Source organism: Thalassophryne amazonica, chromosome 17 (genome assembly GCF_902500255.1).
Source record: "Thalassophryne amazonica chromosome 17, fThaAma1.1, whole genome shotgun sequence".
In the NCBI taxonomy this organism is placed as follows: domain Eukaryota; kingdom Metazoa; phylum Chordata; class Actinopteri; order Batrachoidiformes; family Batrachoididae; genus Thalassophryne; species Thalassophryne amazonica.
The window spans coordinates 58089236-58113587 of NC_047119.1; the positions used below are offsets into that span (position 1 = coordinate 58089236).

A 24352-nucleotide genomic window follows, 5' to 3' on the forward strand; every position below is an offset into this window, starting at 1 on the left:
AGTAGATGGCGGGGGGCTGCTTTCATACAGTGCCCCTGGGATTTGGGATTTAGAATCGGTGAATGAAAACCGCACAGGTGCAAATTTAACTGAGGTGTTACAGAATGTATTGGAAATAAATTCATTATAGATTAGAAATATTTTGCTTTGAAAAGTGCCAAGTAGTTACACAGTGAGGAAAAAAGAAATCATGTGTAAAGTCCTGTCTAAAGATTCCCCACTCCTAACCTACATGCTGAATCCCACACAGAAGAAACCTGCCACTTGACTAAAGTGTCGTGCTTCACAAAGTTTGCATGATCTCACAGTGCAAATGGTACTCCTCATCTGAGTCTTTCTAAGTAACCATTCATTTGACACAGTCATTTCAGCGGTATCCAAGTATCCTCCAAAGAGACCTCGCCCCTAACACATCAAATCATCATTTTAGGTCACTGGTTAGCATCCAGTTTTCACAATCATACACAAAAGACAGGGAGCACCATGACTCTAAAGATCTGGTCATTTGTTCTACTATAAAGATATCCGTATCGCCAAACACCTCTGTCCAGCAACTCATTAACGCTGAGTTTCTTGTGGGTATTTTTTGTATCTCAAAGATCACTGAGATCTAGAGATGCCTGGACCACTGAGATAAGTGAATGTCTTTACTGTCTATCTCAGAGGTAAGACATTCATTCACATTGTCAAGTCTGGGAACATATATTGGGGTCAAGCTTTGCTGCACCCACAACACCACCCAGGCAGGCAGCTGGTCTACTGTATCCCCGCCTTTCGAAGGTAACCGTCTATCTGCTGCAGCCAGGTGATACATGGTCAGGATGTTCAGCAAGTAGCTAGCAAGGTTACAGACCCAAAATTCAGACACTCTGACGATCAGTTTTCTTTTTCTGTTCCAGTTACCATCTCACATTAGTTGACCTTTGTTTAGACAATAGATTTTTGAAAACAAGGAAATTTCATCTGAGTCAACCAAAACAATGAAAAAACTGCAGTGTCTGGCCTTTTTAGAGATATTGGTAGAAAATTGAGAATTATTTGATTGCTCAGATCTACCTAAAAGTTCAAACTGAAGGAGAGTGCTTATCATGGATGTGTCTTCTTGCTGTTTAGGTTTTATAGCCTTCTGTGTGACTGCAGGAGGTGGCTTTTTATCCTGGTTCCTAAAGACAAACATTTATTGCTTCAGTGCCTAACAGCTGTAGTCACTTTGTTTGGAGTACCCAAGACTTAAAATACTTTGACACACGCACGCACACACACACAGTATAATAAAACTATGGTCAAATATCCCTGCAGTGTTCCACAGTTTTATCTCATGCCTTTTATTCATATTTGACACATTGCTAATACAATTGGCTGCAACTATGGTTTTTCAATTAATATGTTACATTATTGTAACATATTGTAAAACTCAATGATCAGTGCCTTATGAACATTCCAGGGCTCTGAATGTCCAGTCCAAAAAACAGTATCATGAATTAGGTTGTTATAGTTGAGTGTGTCCAGGGTTGGTGAATAGATGCTGTGCATTATGTGTAGAATATTGGCTTTAATATGGAATTTAGTTTAACTTTTCTTAATCTGCATTTTATTTCATACAGATGGTTTGTTTCTATAACATCTCACATGTAACACCCATTACCTCTCTCCCCCACCCCACCTGCAGCCAAAGGCACGCTGAGTGAAGACACGATCAGGGTTTTCTTACAACAGATTGCAGGGGCCATGAGGGTTCTTCAGTCCAAAGGCATAATCCATAGAGACCTCAAACCCCAGAATATTCTGCTCTCCTACCCACCAGGACGCAAGTCCCACTCCAACAACACCTGCATCAAGATTGGTAGGTTTACATTTGTGCACATGTATGATCTGTTGTATGTGTAATCGGCTCCCTGCATCAAGTAAAGACAACAAATTACAAAGTGTTGTAGATGTTAAAAGAAAGATGCAAAAAGTGTGTAAAGCATGATAAGGTAATTACTGTATTCTACTCCCAGTTCCCTGAAAAGGCAGTTACATCACAGCATCAGTCTTCTTGAAAAGTTCTCTCCCTTTCTTTTTTGGAGGCAGCTGCATGTGGCCACATATGTGCCATTCTCATTTCTCATTAGATGAGACACAGTCATTTCTTCTGGGAAAAATATCATACAGATTCTGTGAATTGCAAGAGTGATTTCTGCAGTGAGTTTTTTGCATCATCATCTTCCTCCTGCACACACTGGCTTGCAGCTTTGCCTGCCGAAACCAAAGAAAGTATTTCCAGGTGGTGAGTTCACGTCATTGACATTATTCTGTTGTATTCCGTATGCGTGAAAAGACAAGTCCAGGACATGTCCGCACCAAATTCACCAGACGTCCTATGAGAACACAGCTAGACAAGTCCAGGACATGTCCGCACCAAATTCACCAGACGTCCTATGAGAACACAGCTAGACAAGTCCAGGACATGTCCGCACCAAATTCACCAGACGTCCTATGAGAACACAGCTTGTTATTGTATTATGTTTCTTCAGTTGGATGTGGATGCACAACATCCATAATGGAAAACTAATTTAACAGATTTAACATTTAACAAAAAAATGTTGGCAGCACCGCTTAAGATGAAGCACTGGACAAACAAGCAGAGTGATTAGCTCAAAATGCACTTTAGTGTAGTTCTCTACTCATTGAAACCACAATAAACAAACAGTGATTTCCAGAAATATGAAGGGCCAACTTTTCACATTTCTTAAGACTGAGGAATAGATATTGTGTGGCTGTTTATTAGGAATCATTAGGCATGAACTAAGACTACAGGAAGAAAATTGTTATTGAAGCCAACTTTTATTTTAGTTTAACACATTCTCTAAGTACTTGGAGAAGGCGTATGATCAGGTACACCAGGAGATACTGTGGAAGATGCTGTGGGAGTACGGAGTGAGGGGGTCCCTTCTCAGGGCCATCCAATCTCTGTACTCACAAAGCGAGAGCTGTGTTTGGGTGCTTCGCAGTAAGTCAGACTTGTTTCTGGTGGGGGTTGGCCTCCGCCAGGGCTGCGCCTTGTCACCAATCTTGTTTGTGATGTTCATGAGCAGGATATCGAGGTGTGGTTGGGGGTTGTCTTCAGTTTGATGGGCTCAGGGTCTAATCACTGCTTTTTGCAAATGATGTGGTCCTGTTGGCTTCATTGGTCTGTGACTTCCAACACTCACTGGATGGGTTCGCAGCTGAGTGTGAAGCAGCTTGGATGATGATCAGCACCTCTAAATCTGAGGCCATAGTTCTCAGCAGAAAATCAATGGATTGCCTACTCAGGGTAGGGAATGAGGTCTTGCCCCAAGTGAAGGAGTTCAAGTACCTCGGGGTCTTGTTCACGAGTGAGGGGACAACGGAGCGTGAGATTGGCTGGAGAATCGGCACAGCATTTGCTCTACCGTGCTGTTGTGACGAAGAGCTGAGCCAAAGGGGGAAGCTCTCGATCTACTGGTCAGTCTTTGTTCCAACTCTCCCCTGTAATCATGAGGGTTGGGTCATGACCAAAAGAACTAGATCGTGCGTACATGTGGCTGAAATGGGCTTCCTCAGGAGGGTAACTGGTGTCTTCCTTAAAGATGAGGTGAGGAGCTCAGTCATCCGTGAGAGGTGAGGAGTAGAGACGCTGCTCCTTAGTGTTGAAAGGAGCCAGCTGAGGGGGTTCTGGCATCTGGTAAGGATGCCCCCTGTGCGCCTCCCTAGGGAGGTGTTCCTGGCACGTCCAGCTGGAAGGAGACCCTGGGGAAGACCCAGGACTAGGTGGAAAGATTATATCTCCACACTGGGCCTGGGAACGCCTCGGGATCCCCCAGTCGGAGGTGGTTAATGTTGCACAGGAAAGGGAAGTTTGGGGTCCCCTGCTGGAGCTGTTGCCCCGCGACCCAATCCCAGAAAAGCCATTGAAGATGAGTGATGAGTGTGATGTTCTCTCAGTAGTGGTGTAGTCTTGGTTAAACAGAAATAACTGATGTTTTTTACAGGTGATAAAAGAAACTAGGTGCTACAGTGCATTCGGAAAGGATTCACAGCTCTTCACTTTTTCCACATTTTGTGTTACAGCCTGATTCCAAAATTGAGTAAATTTATTTTTTTCCCTCAGAATTCAACATGAAGTTGTTTTTTTCTCCAAATTCATAAAAAAAAAAAAAACCAACAACAACAAGTAAGAAATCACATGTAAATAACTAATCACAGCCTTTGCTCGATACTTTATTGATGCACTTTTGGCACCAATTACAGCCTCAAGTCTTCTTGAATATGATGCCACAAGCTTGACGCACCCATCTTTGGGCAGTTTTGTCCATTCCTCTTTGCAGCACCTTTCAAGCTCCATCAGGTTGGATGGGGAGCATCGGTGCACAGCCATTTTCAGATTTCTCCAGAGATGTTCAGTCAGATTTAGGTCTGGGCTCTGGCTGGGCCACTCAACTGCTCAAGTTTTCCTGAAGCTACTCCTTTGACATCTTGGCTGTGTGCTTAGGGTCATTGCGCTGCTGAAAGATGAACCTTTGCCCCAGTCTGAGGTCAAGAGCGCTCTGGAGCAGGTTTTCATCCAGGATGTCTCTACATTGCTGCATTCATCTTTCCCTCAATCCTGACTATTCCTGCTGCTGAAAAACATCCCACAGCAATGATGCTGCCACCACCATGATTCACTGTAGGGATGGTGCCTGGTTCTCTCCAAACATGACGCCTGGCATTCACACCAAAGAGTTCAAGCTTTGTCTCATCAGACCAGAGAATTTTGTTTCTCATGGTCTGAGAGTCCTTCAGGTGCCTTTTGGCAAACTCCAGGTGGGCTGCTATGTATCTATTAGTGGCCTGTTTGACCACTCTTCTATACAGGCCTGATTGGTGGATTGCTGCAGAGATGGTTGTCCTTCTGGAAGGTTTTACTCTCTCCACAGAGGAATGCTGGAGCTCTGACAGAGTGGCCATCGGGTTCTCTCTCACCTCCCTGACAAAGGCCCTTCTCCCCCAATTGCTCAGTTTAGACGGGTGGCCAGCTCTAGGAAGAGTCCTGGTGGATCTGAACGTCTTCCATTTACAGATGATGGAGGCGACTGTGCTCATTGGGACCTTCAAAGCACCAGAAATGTTTCTGTACCCTTTCCCAGATTTGTGCATCAAGGCAATCCTGTCTCAAAGGTTTACAGACAAGTCCTTTGACTTCATGCTTGGTTTGTGCTCTGACATACAGTTATATGTAGACAGGTGTGTGCCTTTCAAAATTATGTCCAGTCAACTGAATTTACCCCAGGTGGACTCCAATTAAGCTGTGGAAACCAGAGGCACCTTTTGAGCTTCATGGCAAAGGCTGTGGATACTTATGTACATGTGATATCTTAAATAGTTTATTTAAAAAAAATCTTAACTTTTTTCACATTGTCATTATGGGGTATTGTGTATAGAATTTTGAGGAAAAAAAATTCATTTAATCCATTTTGGAATAAGGCTGTAATATAACAAAATATGGAAAAAGTACAGTGCTGTGAATATTTTTTTGGATGCATATTAAATGTTGTTGTTCTTTTTCCTGAAGAGGGTTCATTGCACTGCAGAAATGAAGTGTGAGGCTCATGTTTTTTACTCTGTGTGTTTCAAGACTCTGAAAACCTGCTGCATGTACAATGCTCATGTGGCGTATCGACAAACTTACGTAATGTAACATATAGGACTTCCATTGAAAATAAACAGACATTAAATCAACCATGTGTTTGTGCTCAGGGATTTTGGGTCAAGTCGAAATTGTTTGCTGTTCATATAAATGAATGCAGAAACCTAAACTGTCAGATTGTCACTAGTCATTTTTGTGACAAAAATTGTGTGTTGTTAATTTTATTATAATGTCCCTTTTTAAGGAAACACTCTTTCTTATTCATTTTCTGCTATAACCTGCTGTGCACCCCCCGGAATGCTACAGTTCTAAATTTCTTTTGTAATTTTTAAAATTTATTTATTGTATTCATTTTTAACTCTCCACAGCGGATTTTGGGTTTGCCAGGTACCTTCAAAACAACATGATGGCGGCAACACTCTGCGGGTCTCCAATGTATATGGTAAGGACATACCAGTATTTTTATAAGACTCATTACGGTATTTTTAAAACCTTAAGGTTTCTTGTCAGTCTGGTCTATAGGTGTAGGTGGTGTGGTTGCTTCTGCTATTATAGATGTCATTTTCTAGGATTAGCTGAGCAACATCTTCAAAACAGTACAGTGGAATGATTGTCATAAACATCAACTTAATCATGTCTCTAATTGTCCATCAGGCTGTCCTGTAGGTGTATTCTGTTGATGTGACATTCTGTTTATTGCTCGCTAGGCTCCTGAGGTCATTATGTCTCAAAACTACGATGCCAAGGCTGACTTGTGGAGTATAGGAACAATAGTGTTTCAGTGTTTGACTGGGAAGGCTCCTTTTCAGGTATGCATGCTACCCCACATAATGTCCATTTATTTTAAGAAGAACTGTACAATATGTATTTTTTTCTCTCTTGTTTGATGTATACCAAACGTCTCAAAGGAAGTTTGCCAGTGTCAGATTCCGCATATGCATCAATGTGGTAATTAACACTGGATTAAGGTTGGACCTTAATAAAACTTGTGTAAGGTGTAACAGTATTTTATACTTTCAACTTAACATCCTGGTAATGGCATTTATGTCAGCAGAAAGCATCCAAACAGTAATGTAAATGCTTAATCTTACCGTGACTGTGTAGTAAGACAAATTAGCTTGACCCCACCCAGGATGCATTGATGCAAATAAACTACAGTTGTCAGAGTGCATACTTCTGCAGTAGTGGAGTAGAGCGGAGAAGGATATTCTTTTGCCAAAACCGATAAAATCTAAGCTTGCATCTCAGATGTACCTTCTGACAATATGTAGCTAAACTTTCAGGTCTTCTTTTTAAGAAAATCCTCCTCTATACCACTTCATCATGAAGCTGTGTAACTGATGGTGCAAAATGCAAAGCTTGCACTGTGCATAATTTCTCGAATCACAGCCACATAAGCCTATAACTTCTTCTGCATTGTCTGAGTGTCTTGGTGGCTTTCCTCACTCTTCTACTTCTTTCACAGTCACTCAGTTTTTGAGAACTGTCTACTCCATGTCGATTTACCACAGAGTGTCATACTGTTTGTATTTCTTCATAAATTGTTGAAATAAAATCCAAGACCTATTCAGTGGCAGCTTCACCATCCGAGAGCCTCATCCACAACTAGCAAAAGCTGTTATTAATGTTAAAGGGGGAAATACACTGTATTAAGAAAAGGGGTATGTCAACCTTTTGGTCAGGGTCATTTGGGTAGTTTCTGTTGTTTTAAAAAGTGTAAACACAGTTGTTTGACAATGAATGGCTTCACACAGCCACTAACCATAAGTGTGTGTGTGGGGGGGGGGTTGTGTGATCATCCATATTCTCTGAAATATGGCCAAAAAACAAAATCTGCCAGGGTTTGTAAACTTTGGATCAGGGTCATTTGGGTAGTTTCTGTTGTCATTATGATTTTAAAAAGAGTAAACACTGCTTGACAATAAATGGCTTCACACAACCACTAGCCATGAGTGGGGGAAAAAAAGTTTTTGTCATTCATATTCTCTGAAAAATGGCAAAAAAAGAAAAAGAAATTGTGCCAGGGTATGTAAATGTTTGAGCACAACTGTGGGTGTGTGTGTGTCTGTATATATATATATATATATATATATATATATATATATACATACATACACACAACCCCTGGCAAAAATTATGGAATCACCGGCCTCGGAGGATGTTCATTCAGTTGTTTAATTTTGTAGAAAAAAAGCAGATCACAGACATGACACAAAACTAAAGTCATTTCAAATGGCAACTTTCTGGCTTTAAGAAACACTGTAAGAAATCAGGAAAAAAAAATTGTGGCTGTCAGTAACGGTTACTTTTTTAGACCAAGCAGAGAGAAAAAAATATGGAATCACTCAATTCTGAGGAAAAAATTATGGAATCATGAAAAACAAAAGAACGCTCCAACACATCACTAGTATTTTGTTGCACCACCTCTGGCTTTTATAACAGCTTGCAGTCTCTGAAGCATGGACTTAATGAGTGACAAACAGTACTCTTCATCAATCTGGCTCCAACTTTCTCTGATTGCTGTTGCCAGATCAGCTTTGAAGGTTGGAGCCTGGTCATGGACCATTTTCTTTAACTTTCACCAAAGATTTTCAATTGGATTAAGATCCGGACTATTTGCAGGCCATGACATTGACCCTATGTGTCTTTTTGCAAGGAATGTTTTCACAGTTTTTGCTCTATGGCAAGAAGCATTGTCATCTTGAAAAATGATTTCATCATCCCCAAACATCCTTTCAATTGATGGGATAAGAAAAGTGTCCAAAATATCAACGTAAACCTGTGCATTTATTGATGATGTAATGACAGCCATCTCCCCAGTGCCTTTACCTGACATGCAGCCCCATATCATCAATGACTGTGGAAATTTACATGTTCTCTTCAGGCAGTCATCTTTATAAATCTCACTGGAACGGCACCAAACAAAAGTTCCACCATCATCACCTTACCCAATGCAGATTCGAGATTCATCACTGAATATGACTTTCATCCAGTCATCCACAGTCCACGATTGCTTTTCCTTAGCCCATTGTAACCTTGTTTTTTTCTGTTTAGGTGTTAATGATGGCTTTCGTTTAGCTTTTCTGTATGTAAATCCCATTTCCTTTAGGCGGTTTCTTACAGTTCGGTCACAGACGTTGACTCCAGTTTCCTCCCATTCGTTCCTCATTTGTTTTGATGTGCATTTTCGGTTTTTGAGAAATATTGCTTTAAGGTTTCTGTCTTGACGCTTTTATGTCTTCCTTGGTCTACCAGTATGTTTGCCTTTAACAACCTTCCCATGTTGTTTGTATTTGGTCCAGAGTTTAGACACAGCTGACTGTGAACAACCAACATCTTTTGCAACATTGCGTGATGATTTACCCTCATTTAAGAGTTTGATAATCCTCTCCTTTGTTTCAATTGACATCTCTCGTGTTGGAGCCATGATTCATGTCAGTCCACTTGGTGCAACACCTCCAACATGTGATCACTCCTTTTTAGATGCAGACTAACGAGCAGATCTGATTTGATGCAGGTGTTAGTTTTGGTGATGAAAATTTACAGGGTGATTCCATAATTTATTCCTCAGAATTGAGTGAGTCCATATTTTTTTCCTTCTGCTTGGTCTAAAAAAGGAACCGTTACTGACTGCCACAATTATTTTCCCTGATTTCTTATAGTGTTTCTTAAAGCCAGAAAGTTGCCATTTGAAATGACTTTAGTTTTGTGTCATGTCTGTGATCTGCTTTTTTTCTACAAAATTAAACAACTGAGTGAACATCCTCCGAGGCCGGTGATTCCATAATTATTGCCGGGGGTTGTACATCTGCGAAACAATGTTCCATGCACAAATCTATGCAAATGTGCTTCAAATGATTGTCAGAACATCACTACATCCATTACTTTAGATAATGACAGTATAGAAGATTCTGATGAGGCAGCGATGGTGAAATGGAGTAAATGATCACTTTTTATTTTGCTTATTTAATAATAAAATTGATAAATACTGATAACGATATTTTTTAAGTCAATTGCATGTTTTCAGTGTTAGTTTTTTATTTATTTATTTGTGTACATGTTGACATTTTGGGCCAGTGGTTCTCGGTAACGCTCAAAATTCACATAGGTGAAAAAGAGAATAATTATGTTGTTTGGGGTACCATAGACTTTTATTTGCCCACGTTTTTGCACCCACCCCAGGTGTAGGTCATGGTCTCAAAAATCCAAAGGGATATTGATTATACGGCCCATGGTCTACATATATACGTGTACATATACAAACCCCACACAGAAACGACCAGGTGGGAAGTGATCCCACAACCTTCTTGCTGTGAGTCAACAGTGCTTACCACTAACCATAGGTGGCACGGTGTATTTCATAGGATCACCATTCTACTACAATCACCCGTGATCCAAAAAAAAAAAAGAAAACGTGACGAAATGGCTTGATCTGATGTGCCCCCTAACAGGCTGGCTTATAAAGTTCCAAGTTGCTCCTGGTGTATACTGACTGTCTTGTATGGCAGACAGACAGACAGAAAATGTGTGGCATCATTGTAAAGCACTTTGAGCAGTCCATTCCATTTAAAGTGCAGAGCTGGCAACCGGCCCAAAAACAAAAGAAAGGAGCTGTACCCTTTCCAGACATGATCAAAAACCACAACAACCACTGCTTCAGCTTCAAATGTTCCCCTGATGGAGCACAATCAAACAAGATTCAAGCTGTGTTCATTAAGAATACCCTATTTAAAAAAGTTCAGCTATAAGGTCCTTTTCACACATAGTGCAAATTTGATCGAAATGCGCATGAAACAGGAATCGTATGCAAAACGTGTAAATTCGTAGCTGTGTCGAATGCCTCGTACACCTGTTGCCACAATTATTTGCACGCACCAAAAAAAGACAGAGTGTGCGCTGTGCAAGCCCATCAAACCCTCTTGCGGCAGGTGTCGGCCAAATTTCAGCCGACAAACACGAACATCTAACACCGCTCATTTGGCACATTGAAAATGTGTGGCCATTCTCACTGTTAACGCGACAAGTCAGCAGACAATCATTGTCGAGGTGGATGTGAAATTTGTCTAAGTGCCCCACGAGTGTGGAGTTGCTGAGTGCACATGTGACGTGCCAGTGTCGGCTCTCCCCACAACACGTGTGCGTGTCACGTGCTCCCCCTCCCACTGTCTAACAGGACAGTGAGCGGTGTGCCGCAGGACCATATGACAGGCCAACAGTACGACAAATACGCCGTACCAAATGCCATTTGGTCAGCTGTCACAGCACTTTTTTTCATTCTTTTTTAGAAAATACATTTATCTTCTTGTTGATTTTGTGGGTTCAAATCCCATGAGTGGCATTTTTTTTTAATATATAACCAGGGTTATTTAACTGTGGGGTTCTGTATTGAGCCCCCTTTTATGTATTATTTCTATCAACCCAGTGATATTAACTAATTATACAGCTGGTTTTTATTTTATTTTCATCTACATCAGCAGTGCGATGTGGTGCAGCTCGTCCCACAGTGTGAGCAGCTGCAGCAGCTGTTGTGTTGGTGTTGTGTATTGGAGAATGGAAATTTTCATCGGTGTAACAATCCACCTGAATCTGTGATGACATCATTACTGTTGGTTTCTTTATTTTATTTTATTTATTTTATATTAAATTTTTTCTTTATTTTATATCAAGATAAGCCATATTGTCTCAAAACCTGGCTAAATGTTCCCTTGAATGGACACTGCTTAAAACCTGTCCAAGAGGAAAGCACCTCATTTTTGTTTTGAAGTGACAATCGTGTAGTGTTTCAAAACAAAAACTGTGCCATAGATCTGAGATGTAAGGTTTGATTGCAGTTGTTAAGAAAATGTCTTCCTCCATGCCTCGCTATTAGATTTAATTTACCGGGCTGCATCTTAACTCTAGTTACATGACAAATGCAAGAATTCAGAAAGCGGCTTTTTTGTCTTGGCAGGCGCAAGCAATTTTCCTAAAGCCCAATTACATAATTTGTGTCCAAGACTGTGATCTAAACTGGTTCAGCTGCATTTCTGAAAGTGCCTGAGAAACATGCTAAAACGTGGTTTCTCATGTGTGGTAGTTGTAGAACTCTACATCGCTTTCTTTTATCTCTTGCTTGCTGCAGCGTAGTTTAGCTTAGTTAAACTGTACCATCATTTTATGCTTTTCTGCTGTTTGTTCTCTCCGGCTGCCACAAACGATTATTTTGATAATCAACTAGTCACCGATTATTTTTGCGATTAGTCGACAAGTCGGGTCATAGATAAATTGCGGTGTAATGCACCACATGCAGTTGCTCTTATATAACTATCTTTAGCTTCAAGCTTAAAGTGTTTAAGGTATGTGCTAACTAAAAATAAAGACAATTAAGATGATAGTTCATTCAGGTTTTATTTGATAACAAAGTCATTCATTGAAGAGGCACATATTGTTTTAGGACTATAACATAGTGTTATAAAACACTGGCGTTGTCACATTTCCAATTTAAACATGACATCGCTATTATAATGTCACAAACACATAATATGTGTACTAAGGCTTATGAAATCGTCATCGTTGATGTTAACATTTACAGCTAAGTAAGTAGCTCACTATAGACGTTAATGTTAGCACCTAACTAGCCAGTTAGCTTACAGAGACAGCTCTTGCTTCGTCAGAGTCAACCATTGCGTGTTTCCTTCTCAGATGCTCTTGCGTCACTGTTGTACTGTCGTGGAAGGCAAGTTCTGCCTTGCAAATTTTGCATTGCACGTTTTTCTCTTTAATTTGGTTAAAATGCTCCCAAACTTTTGAGCTTCATTACCCGCTAGCCATGAGATTGTTTGAGCATAACTTTTCCGGTGACATCACGGCTCCCCGGATTACCACTACTGCGCATGTGCATCAAGAACAGAAAAGCAGCAGAAGATACAACAACGGTTTTGATAGAAAAACAAAGCTTTAAAAAATAAATGACGATTATTAAATTAGTTACCGACTATTTTGATAATCGACGTTACTGTGACTAGTCGACTAATTGTGGCAGCCCTAGTGCTCACATATGGGATAGTCATGATCAGAATTATTGGCACACGTGAGTTTTAAGTAGATTATTTAAAATATGTTCAGAAATGCGTGCTAATCAAAAAATGTCCTGAAGCTGTAGCAACAGCCGAAACACTTGTGCTATAAAATCCAGGTAGTGATTAAATAAATAAGTAATTCCCCTCCACTTTAATACAGTAACTCCAAAGCAGTAAATAATATCATCTTCAAAATTAAACAGTTGTATAATGAAGGAAAAAAGCAATAATATTTTGTTAACTTTTATGGACTAGAAAAAAGCAATAATATTTTGTTAACTTTTATGGACTAGATTGATACTAAAAGTAAGTTTGTTTAGCTCATGCAATTTGTCATATACTTCCACTTGCTGGGCCTGTCAGGGCTTGTTACATGGAGTCATTGAATCATTGCATGAATGATGGAAATTAGGAGTAGGTTTAGATAAAATTAAATTTAGCTTGAAATAACCTTAATTAATTTAATTTCCAATGCTGAGCTCTGATGGCAACCAATGCAGTCACTGTTTATTTTATAATCAGAATATTTAATAAATTGGTCAGTTATTGAGCAACAAGAAATTATTTCATATAGTGAATTAAATTAACAAAAAAGTACAGGCCAACCCACAGTTTCGTGGGACAGGTCAGTGGATGAATACATTAACATTTATGTTTCTCTGAACCATAAGGAAATAACACGAGCAGAAATTCTAATGAACAATACATATTCCACAGTACAACATATCATTTAAAGGTGCTTCATGTGTGTTTATTTGACAATAAAACATGCAGATGCTCTTGTTTTGTTTAATGTCTACCGCATGTATTGTCATCTTTAGGCTAGCAGTCCTCAGGACCTTCGACTGTATTATGAAAAAAACAAGAATCTCAGCCCCAAGTAAGAATTTACAGATGTGTCCATGATAGAAGCTGCTAAGTATTTTTAACAACCACACTAATTAGGCTCCTCTCAGTTCCCTCTGGTGGATTGTAATGATGGTCAAATGGAAAATGCTACTGATTGGTGGTGCATGATGGCCATTTATGACAACCAGTCTACCAGCAGAGTTGCAAAGACTGATCCTAACTGCAGAGATGAGATGCAATAGAACAATTCTAAGCATCTCCCTCTTGGATCGCATCACAAATGAACAAGTACGTGACATCATTAGACAAGCCACAAATCCCTATGAGGATCCTTCACGACACTCAAAAGGAGAACACGTACAGAGAGAGTTGGCAATAAATGTTCCAGCACCACGTTTGCTCTGCTTGGCACCGTTGCTACAGCTGGAGAGCTAATTCAATTACTTCTTTACTTTGAATATACAGTGTTGACCATCCTCTGACACCTGTCTCTGTCCCCTGACTGCAGAGACACAAACAATCCAGATTGTGCACTACACCAGTATATTATTGCTACATGCCAATTTGAGCAACATTGGTTGGACAATCTCCTTTCTTGACAGATTTCGTTTTTATTACTTTCTTCTGTTAAGCGAGGTAGCTACACAGAGAAGAGTTTGCTCCAATGTCTGGTGAGAAGTCGCTCACTCTACCGCCTTTATTATAGAAATGGGAATCTCAGAAGAGCCTAATTACGAGGATACTTTTTGGAAACTGTACGGATAGAAATCTTCAGTTCCAGTCTTAGTTTCCTGTTTTGCTCTTGACCCTTTAACTGAGTCTTCTGAACAGCAGCCCTCATGTTGTTTATTTTGCAGCATCCCCAGAGAGACCTCCAGCCATTTGAGGCACCTACTGCTCGGTTTGCTGCAGCGCAACCATAAGGACCGTATGGACTTTGGTTAGTGGAGTGCCTCAGTGGAAAATAAATCACAGTAAAATACACAAATGGTCATGTGATATGAAGACAAATAATCATTTTGCTAGAAGTATCAAAATGTACATATGTGTGGAAGAAATTTCACTTTTTTTCTTAATATTCAACCTTAAATGAATATTCAGTCAAAATTGTTCAAGCACATAAGCGTACCCCAATTATTACTTTAACACTCCAGTCACTGTCTTTTTACAGTTTACAGTTACAGTTACAGTTTACAGTGACGGCGGTGTTAATCCTAACCCTTTGGGAGGTGATGGGCAAGTGGTTAAGTGTTGGGCTTCAGACCAGAAGATACTTGGTTCAAACCCCAGCTTGACCCGAAAATCACTAAGGGCCCTTGGGCAAGGTCCTTAATTCCCTGGGTGCTCCCGGTGTGTAGTGGGCACCTTGCATGGCAGCAGCCTGGCATTGGTGTGTGAATGGGTGAATGTGAGGCATTATTGTAAAGCACTTTGAGCTTCTGATTCTGATGGAAAAGCGCTGTACAAATGCAGTCCAGTTACCATTTTAATTGGTACAGGTCCATGTGCACAATTTCAAAACAAACAAAAATGCTAAAAACTTAAATCTCATCAAAATGCAAAATAATTTATTTTCTATTATAGTCCAGTTTGAGCTTCATAGTGCATACTTCCACCTTTACTTACCCCGTTAAACCTGTGTTGAACTGTTGTGCAGATGGTCAGCATAGGAATGGTTGAATTGTTAACCTTCAGTAATTCAAAATTTCTCATGCTGTTGATAGATGAATTTTTTGGTCATCCTTTCCTGGAAGCGAGTTCATCAGTGAAGAAAAGTAAGTAAAGAATGTGCATTTCTTCATTAGAATTTTATGTGGTCACTACAGATTCATACAGAAAATGTTTTCAGTAACAACTGGCTTTGGCATTTGCTTATATGTTAAGACTATTGTCTGTTTCACAACATCCCATAATGCCCTGCACACACAGTAGCTCTAGTAGTGTGTGTATATATGTATATATGTGTATATATGTATATGTATATATGTATGTATATATATGTGTATGTATATATGTATGTATATATATGTGTATGTATATATGTATGTATATATGTATATGTATATGTATGTATATATATGTGTATGTATATATATGTATGTATATATATGTGTATGTATATATATGTATATGTATATATATGTGTATGTATATATGTATGTATATATATGTGTATGTATATATGTGTGTATATATATGTGTATGTATATATGTGTGTATATATATGTGTATGTATGTATATATGTATGTATATGTGTATGTATGTATATATGTATGTATGTATATGTGTATGTATGTATATATGTATGTATGTATATGTGTATGTATATATGTATGTATATATATGTGTATGTATATATGTATGTATATCCCCCCCCCCCCCCCCCCCAAAAAAAAGCATTTAAGGATCTGCAGTTAACACTTTCTCAGTGGTACATTTATAAGATTATATTTCTCTTTTATTTTTCAAAATCAAAGCCTCATTACCCGAGGCCATCAAATGTGGCCATCAGGTATTGCGAAAACTTTGCGTCCATCGGTCCGTCTCGTCTGTGCTCAGCATAAATCCAGTCCTATTATGGCCAGAGTCTTCAAACTTTGAAGGTCCCAATGAGCACAGTGGCCTCCATCATCCATAAATAAGATATTCAAATCCACCAGGACTCTTCCTAGAGCTAAATCGGGGTAGAAGGACCTTAGTCATGGAGGTGACCAAGAACCTGAAGGTCACTCTATCAGAGCTCCAACATTTCTCTGGAGAGAGGAGAACCTTCCAGAAGGACAACCATCTCTGCAGCAATACACCAATCAGGCCTGTATGGTAGAGTGGCCGGACAGAAGCAACTCCTTAGTAAAAGGCACATAGCAGCCCACCTGGAGTTTGCCAAAGACCCCTGAAGGACTCTTAAGGCCATGAATGTCGTTGAGTGGCCCAGCTAGAGCCCAGACCTGAATCTGATTGAACATCTCTAGAGAGATCTGAAAATGTCTGTGCACCGACGCTCCTCATCCAACCTGATGGAGCTTGAGAGGTGCTGCAAAGAGGAATGGGCAAAACTGCCCAAAGATAGGTGCACCAAGATTGTGGCATCATATTCAAGAAGACTTGAGGCTGCAATTGCTGCCAAAGGTGCATCAACAAAGTATTGTGCAAAAGGTGTGAATACTTAAGTACACATGATATCTTTTTTTAATTATTTTTAATAAATTCGCAAAAATTTATAATAATTTTGCAAAAACATTTTTCACATTGTCATTATGGGGTGTTGTGACTAGAATTTTGGAATAAGGCTGTAACATAACAAAATGTGGAAAACTGCACTGTGAATATTTTCCAAATGCTGTGTGTGTGTTTGTTTGTTTTTGTTTGTTTGTTTCCCCCTAACAGCAACACCTGCTGTGACTATGACCTGCTTCCCGAGCTCTGCATCGGCCAGTTCTTGTAGCAGTTCTTCCACTTCTCACCTTGCCTCTCCACCGGTTTGTCTTCATTTTTTTCTGCTTCAATTTTTGTTTATTTAATTTCTTTGCTGGTTTAATGTTGATTTTGTTCAACTTCTTCTTCTTTTTTTTTTTTTTTTGCTTGCAGCAGTCTCTCGCTGAAGTTCAACAGCAGCGTGCCAAAGCCTTGGCCTCCCCGACCCATGAAGCCACAGACTTTCTCAAGGACTTGTCCGGCGGAGGAGGAAGCAGCAAGAATTCCTCTTCCTGTGACACAGATGATTTTGTCATAGTGCCTGCTCATTTCACCAGTGAGTAAAATAGGTGTTCATGCATTTCCTGTCTGCAGTATATGTGAGATACCACCGTGTATAATCTCATCATTAGCTCTGACTCCAAAACTAGTGGAACACAATTTTTTTTTTCATATTCAGGCCCATTGGTAACCTCAGCAGTATTGGATAACTTGTAGGTTGTTACAATTAGATGTCCTCCTCCTTATTCTTATTTGTGTGATATTTGGATCCTGTGCTTAAATTTCGTTGTTTTGGTTATTGTGTTTTTCCAGCAGCAGAGCTGACATGTGAGAGTAAAATGCTGCAGGACAGCCTGATGAACAGTGGGTAAGGAACAGCCATTGCTCTCATTCAGTTATTCATAAGTTGTATGATGATACAGTCACGTTGTTCATCACTGTAGTCACGGAACAAATCTTGAAAGCCAAGGCTTTGATACCCTCCTTCGCAAAGACCAAGGCATGAGTAAAGGGGGGCGGGGGGACAGTTAACAAAACATGAAGTGGGTGTGAAGGCACCTTAAGGTCAAAGCACTGCAACACTTTTGGTCATAATGCCTGGTATTTGTCTACAAGACATTAAAACTTTTTATTAAGGGGGAAAAAAAAAACTAAAAAAAACTAACATGAGAATAAAGGGTGAACAGTCACCTTACAGAACTGATTATGTCCAATACAGATTATTGCTTAGCATGTTATTCCTTACTTCTGTGCACAATAACTAGGCAGGAGTGTAGCGTTGCCCATCTGTGTGTCCGTAAGGCACATGACACTTGCACAAATTGGTCCCCGCACTCCTGCGCAATTTATTGTGCCAGTGCATCCCACTTTGTCCCGCTTGAAGTCACACTATATAAAATCATCTTTTCATAGCCTAAGACGCATTTTCTCTCAGAACTTGGCTGAAGAAACCATTCTCTCATCGCTCCCACAATCAGAGAAATTATCGACAGCTACAGGTTGTCTCAAGTGTGTCGTGCGGTGGAGAATTTGGAATTCGGAATCTTGTCTCAAAGGTAATTTTTTATAATACATATATTGTAATGGATTGGTAAAACTGTTGCATTTTCATTCCTTCTTATGAGTTAAAACTGTTGCATTTTCATTCCTTCTTATGAGTTATACAATGTACCTGTGAAGTTATATTTATTATAGATGTAGCATCTCTTCATAATCCAATTTCAGGTTCAGATGCCCTGCGAGCAATGACTGTTTTCAAATAGGTTGCGCATTGTTGACAACTAGTTCATGCAAGTGACACGAATTTTATGTGCGCCAGAAATTTTGAACATTCCAAAATTTTCTTTGTGTACTGACACGTAGCCACGCACAGTTTACGGCGAGTTTACTCATTGGCACACAAGATTGCATGCCAGTGCGAGGATCAAATTCATGCAAGTGTCAAGGTGCCTGTATGTGAAACTCAAACAGCTGTGATCCAATTTGGATCAAACTTGAACTAGTGGAGAGTCAGTCAATGAATTTATTTGATTTTGAGAAGAACAGTCAGACTTAGGCGTTAGATGTCATCATGATCTTGCTGAGATATATTTAGAATTGCTGTATGAGTTAAATGCTTTGAGATGAATCTTTGACTGTTGTACAGTCATGTCATATATAAATTACCTGTTTCTTTTATTTATATCTATAGTTACTGTCAGGGGCGATCCTGGAGGTGGGCGGGCGGCATCGCGGGTGCGGCGGCACGACCGTGTGGGGGGAAAAAAAAAAGGTCAAAAAAAAAAAAAACGGGGGGGTTCGTGGCTACAACGCACTCAACTTTTGTTCAGTATTAGCTTCTTATCACTGGTAACGACGCAGCTTTCCTCTCACTCATTCCCGCAGCTTCACAGTGTTTTAAACAGTGTGGATGCTGAGCATCCACAGACTTCAATAGCGACACAAAGCATGCAGCAAAACGAGACGAGTCATTGGATAAATGCTGGGCTTTGTCCCGCCCATCAGACGCGCAGTGTCTCTGGGGGTCTATGGGGCAGTGGGCTGGCCCGGATGCTCAGCTTCTGCATGATGATTGGATGATCTGTCTGAGGCTGAATCCCTTTTTGATTGACAGCGAAATGAGCGAATCAGTGATCTTTTGGTGTAAACATCGGTGGGAGCATTTTTTAATTTTCATTCTGTTCTGAGTTGAACCGGAGACTTTCCTAATCCTCTTAGCGGCATTTTCTTTGTTAAAAACGACTAGCGACAAATCGAGCTTCTATTTCTGGTGTTTTTATTGTTATTTTTTTTGTAGCTGCTTGTGTTTGGAGACTGACTTCTATCAATCTTTCTGACTTCTATCGCAGTTTCTGTCCCTACCGAGCAGCGGGTGCTGCTGAGCTCCTCCACCGTCACAAAGCACTCAGAGGCAGATAAACTTCACACTAGCCTCGCGCCAGTCCCAGCTAGCGAGCTAGCTAGGTAGCAAGCTGCACATAATGGCAGACAATTAGAATGTTGTGGACCGGATTTTGGCGAAGCCATTTGATAGTCTTCCTTACGAAGAAGCCGTGGCTGCTGTCATGGCTTCAGCTCTCAATGGTTTGCAGGCCAAAGTTAAAGCAATAGCCCCCAGTGCAATGTTTGTCCACAAAGAGGATGTCTTTTCTTGAGGTTGCCCAGAAATGCTCCTACTCGATGGAATTTCACATCATGGATAGTGAGCACTGTGGCAAACAATTATGATGCCCTCCTGCAAACTTTTGAGATGATCTTTGCAGATAAGTCCACACGCAGGGGGTTTCGCCCGGGGAGTAAATCAGTCTAGGACCGCCACTGGTTACTGTTTCAGTTGATGATATTATAGAACTTCAGGATCAAGCAAATAAGACACAGGTATCAACCCTCTGACTGCACCTTCTTGTTTCATAGTTTACCACAGTTGAAGGAAACTAAAATTTCTTGTTTAGTCTAGAAAAAACAGCCCCAAAACAAAAAATATTTAATTCACAAAGATATAGAGCAGAATATCAAATAATTTTCACATATGAGGAGCTGTGACCAGCAAATTTATAGCATGACGTGTGTGTGTGTGTGTGTGTGTGTATATATATATATATATATATATATATATTAGGGGTGGGCAAACATAAAAAATCTTAATCGCATTAACTCAATGACTTTCTGTGATTAATCATGATTAATCACATGGTATATGTGAAACCCAAAAATGAATTCAAAAGCCGCTTAAAAGCACAGTTTTATTTGAAAATGTAAATGAACATTGCATAAATTTGAAAATGTAAATTTCAGCTGAAACACACTAATGAAATCAAATATAAAACCACTGGCAGGTCATTTGTTATCCTGTTTCATATCAAAATAACAATATTCATGTCCATGACTAAATGTACTAAAACAAATACGTCACAATTGTACACATACCACAATTTGATATGTGTACAATTGTGATGTATTTGTTTTAGTATATTTAGATTTTGTTGTGATTTGGCACTTTATAAGCCGATTAAACTGAATTGAAATTGAACATTTTATTGAGTCTTAAAGTAAATAAATATGAATTTGGTCACTGGATCCTTAAACTTTGTACATAATGAACTCTACATGGTGAATCCTTGATCTCTGGACATAAATAGGAATAAACAAAATCTGTAGTTTTTTTCAAAAGCATTTCCTTTTAGACATTGGCATGAATGTGTTTCCATATATCTGAGCTGAGCTTAGAGCTGCTGTGCTTCACTTCAGGATGTAATTTGAAAAGAAAAAACAGCACGTTTCATTTTGGGAGGAAAAAAAAACGTTTTAGTCGATTGTAGTTTCTTGTCTGTATTACATTTGGAAAGAGGTGTCATTTTATTTAAAGCGGCGATTCATTTTGAAGTTATTAATTCCGACCGGACTCTGTCTCAGCCGCGCAGCGTTTCGAGCTGTGTGAATGGAACGGAGGACGATTCTCGTTTCTTGACAGCAACAAGACAAGAGTCCCAGTTAGTGACTTTAATCCACACAAAAGTGACTGACAATATTTTAATGGCTTTGAGAGGGGTTAAGAAGCGGCTTGCCGTTTCTGAAGAGCAGTGAATCAAAGAACCAACGAGCTACTGGATCGAAGCATTGCTTCAAGGGTTCATGGTTTCAAAGTGGAGCTGCTCTGCAGAAATAGTTTATTACAGACCAAACCCTGAATATCCGACTTTATTTGTACGTCCGTATGACTCTGAAACTCGGAAAAATCCGTATAATTTACGGACTATAGGTTTGACATGAAAACCACCGAAAAGCTGTGTTCACTGCGGGGACACGTTCAGCTATTCGAGATTATTCAAGATTGTTATTTACCGATGACGAACGATGTGTAAAAAAAATTTGACCGATGCAGCTGCATCGGTCCAAACCGGTCTGGATCCGGGCCTGATCCTGTAGAACTTTGTACCGAAAATGTCCATTCAAAAGTTCGGCGTCTTTCTGCATTTTGTTTTGTTATGCATTGCATAGCCTGTACTTTTCTCGATCCTCGTGTCATTTTCTGTGTGAACTCAGCTATCAGCAGGAAGCAGCAGCATAAGCTCGCCCCTGACTGACGCTTTCAAAATAAAAGGCAATGAGCAACAGTCATAAAAGGCTAAAAAAACAACAACAACAAAAAAAACCCTGCAGCGTTAAGAGGATGAACTAAATTGTCGGCGATAATGAGCTCAATAATTAACGCAACGTTAGCGCGTTAACATTGCCCAGCCCTAATATATATATATATATATATATATATATATATATATATATATATATAATATAAATTTACTGAATGTTATTTCAACTCTTGGTTTGAAATAAAGTTTTGATCTCTCTTCTGGAATCAGTTCTCTTCTGGCATCTGCTGGTTTGTGTGTCCAACCCAAAAGCCCACCACACTCGCCTTCATACGGCAGCTCTCCAAGTCCAGTCAGGTAAGAGTTCAAGTGGATTATTACTTTCTACTATGTAGCCGAAAACGTGAGCTATCTGACACTGCAAGTTAATTAAGTTGACAAAAACAACAAATCAGCATATCTTGCCATATTTTATAATCGTTTTGATAATTTTATAATCGTTTTGATAATTTGAAGTGTGATTTCTTCCTGGATGGTGATGATTTCTTCATCTGGACTGGGTTTGGGATCTTTTTTTTTTTTTTTTTTCCTCCTCCGGGTGTTGCAGGTCAGCAATGAGGGGTTTGTCAGTGCTGAAGATGCACCCGCGTGGCGGGCGCATCCAAAAACTGAATCGTCAGGAATCTTCCACACAGAATTGTCTACCCTCATTGTTGACCTGCAACTGCTGGAGGAGGAAGAAGATATCATAGTCATACATCATACTGACAATCCCTCTGAAAAACGGTCAAATCAAAATTGACTTTTATAGGCAGTCTAAATTTTCGGGGTCCACAACTTGACCGCAAGCAAAGTGATCTAGTGGTGGGGGGTGGGGGGTATTATTAGGATAATTATTGTTTTGTGGGGCCTGTGTGTGTGTGTGTGGGGGTGGTTATTATTGTTTTGTGGGGCCTGTGGTTGGTTGTGTGTGGGGGTGGGGGTGGGGGGGGGGTTGTTGTTGTTGTTGTTACTATTATTATTTCGTGGGGCCTGTGGGTGTGGGGGGGTCATTAATATTGTTGTGAGGCCTGTGGTTGTGTGTGGGGAGGGGGTGGTTGATTATTAGTATTGTTTTTTGGGGCCTGTCGTTTTGTGTGTGTGTGAGTGTGAGAGGAGTGGGAGGGAGTTATTATTAATTTATTATTGTTTCGTGGGGCCTGGGGTTGGAATGTTGGGATTTCATGTTTATGAACGGTCGAGTTGTGGCACGTTTGATTTCTCTTTAGTTGTGTTTGTACTTTTCAAGATGGTGTGCTGGTGTTTTGTTACTTGCTGGAAAAAAAATAAATGTTAAAAAAAATACGCAAATGTGAAGAAACGGCAGTCCTTTTTTTGCACAGTTTTAAATTATAGAAGGACCTTGGTGCAAAACAAAGTTCCAGGTTTCTGAAAGTCTGTGCTGTGTGAAAAACCCTGATAATGACATTACATCACCTGTACACCCCCCCCCCCCCCCGGATTATTTTCCTGCAGTTGATATCATTAAAGTTACACCTACAGCATGTAGGATTTGGGGGTGTTGATGAGCAGAAAGTAAAAGTATAGGACTACGGTTGAGACCGACCTGATCCATTATCGGGATCAAATCAATTTTATTTATATAGCGCCAAATCCCAACAAATAGTTGCCCCAAGGCGCTTTATTTTGTAAGGCAAAGCCATACAATAATTACGGAAAAACCCCAACGGTCAAAACGACCCCCTGTGAGCAAGCACTTGGCGACAGTGGGAAGGAAAAACTCCCTTTTAACAGGAAGAAACCTCCAGCAGAACCAGGCTCAGGGAGGGGCAGTCTTCTGCTGGGACTGGTTGGGGCTGAGGGAAAGAATCAGGAAAAAGACATGCTGTGGAGGGGAGCAGAGATCAATCACTAATGATTAAATGCAGAGTGGTGCATACAGAGCAAAAAGAGAAAGAAACACTCAGTGCATCATGGGAACCCCCCAGCAGTCTAAGTCTATAGCAGCATAACTAAGGGATGGTTCAGGGTCACCTGATCCAGCCCTAACTATAAGTTTTAGTAAAAAGTAAAGTTTTAAGCCTAATCTTAAAAGTAGAGAGGGTGTCTGTCTCCCTGATCCGAATTGGGAGCTGGTTCCAGAGGAGAGGAGCCTGAAAGCTGAAGGCTCTGCCTCCCATTCTACTCTTACAAACCCTAGGAACTACAAGTAAGCCTGCAGTCTGAGAGCGAAGCGCTCTATTGGGGTGATATGGTACTGTGAGGTCCCTAAGATAAGATGGGACCTGATTATTCAAAACCTTATAAGTAAGAAGAAGAATTTTAAATTCTATTTTAGAATTAACAGGAAGCCAATGAAGAGAGGCCAATATGGGTGAGATATGCTCTCTCCTTCTAGTCCCTGTCAGTACTCTAGCTGCAGCATTTTGAATTAACTGAAGGCTTTTCAGGGAACTTTTAGGACAACCTGATAATAATGAATTACAATAGTCCAGCCTAGAGGAAATAAATGCATGAATTAGTTTTT

At 40.1% G+C, this 24352-nt stretch overlaps 1 protein-coding gene and 1 long non-coding RNA gene across 6 annotated transcripts in view; one reads left to right on the forward strand and one right to left on the reverse strand.

Annotated features, from left to right (window-relative positions):
- The window catches only part of ulk1b (unc-51 like autophagy activating kinase 1), a 71563-nt gene that overhangs the window by 23201 nt on the left and 24010 nt on the right, over positions 1-24352 (forward strand). For 2 of the 5 annotated variants that reach the window (XM_034191594.1, XM_034191596.1), the window contains exons 6-15: positions 1670-1843; positions 6001-6074; positions 6340-6441; positions 13512-13570; positions 14397-14479; positions 15264-15314; positions 16928-17019; positions 17129-17291; positions 17552-17603; positions 22096-22182. In XM_034191594.1, the coding sequence (XP_034047485.1) occupies positions 1670-1843; positions 6001-6074; positions 6340-6441; positions 13512-13570; positions 14397-14479; positions 15264-15314; positions 16928-17019; positions 17129-17291; positions 17552-17603; positions 22096-22182 (937 nt within the window). Of the gene's footprint in view, positions 1-1669; positions 1844-6000; positions 6075-6339; positions 6442-13511; positions 13571-14396; positions 14480-15263; positions 15315-16924; positions 17020-17128; positions 17292-17548; positions 17604-22095; positions 22183-24352 lie in introns of all 5 variants that reach the window. The other 3 variants (XM_034191592.1, XM_034191595.1, XM_034191593.1) reach the window with 2 other exon arrangements.
- Positions 682-22744, reverse strand: LOC117528948. The gene is made up of 3 exons (XR_004565909.1): positions 22584-22744; positions 12124-12127; positions 682-692 (listed from the first exon to the last, which is right to left on the reverse strand). It is a non-coding gene; the product is annotated as an uncharacterized LOC117528948 (long non-coding RNA).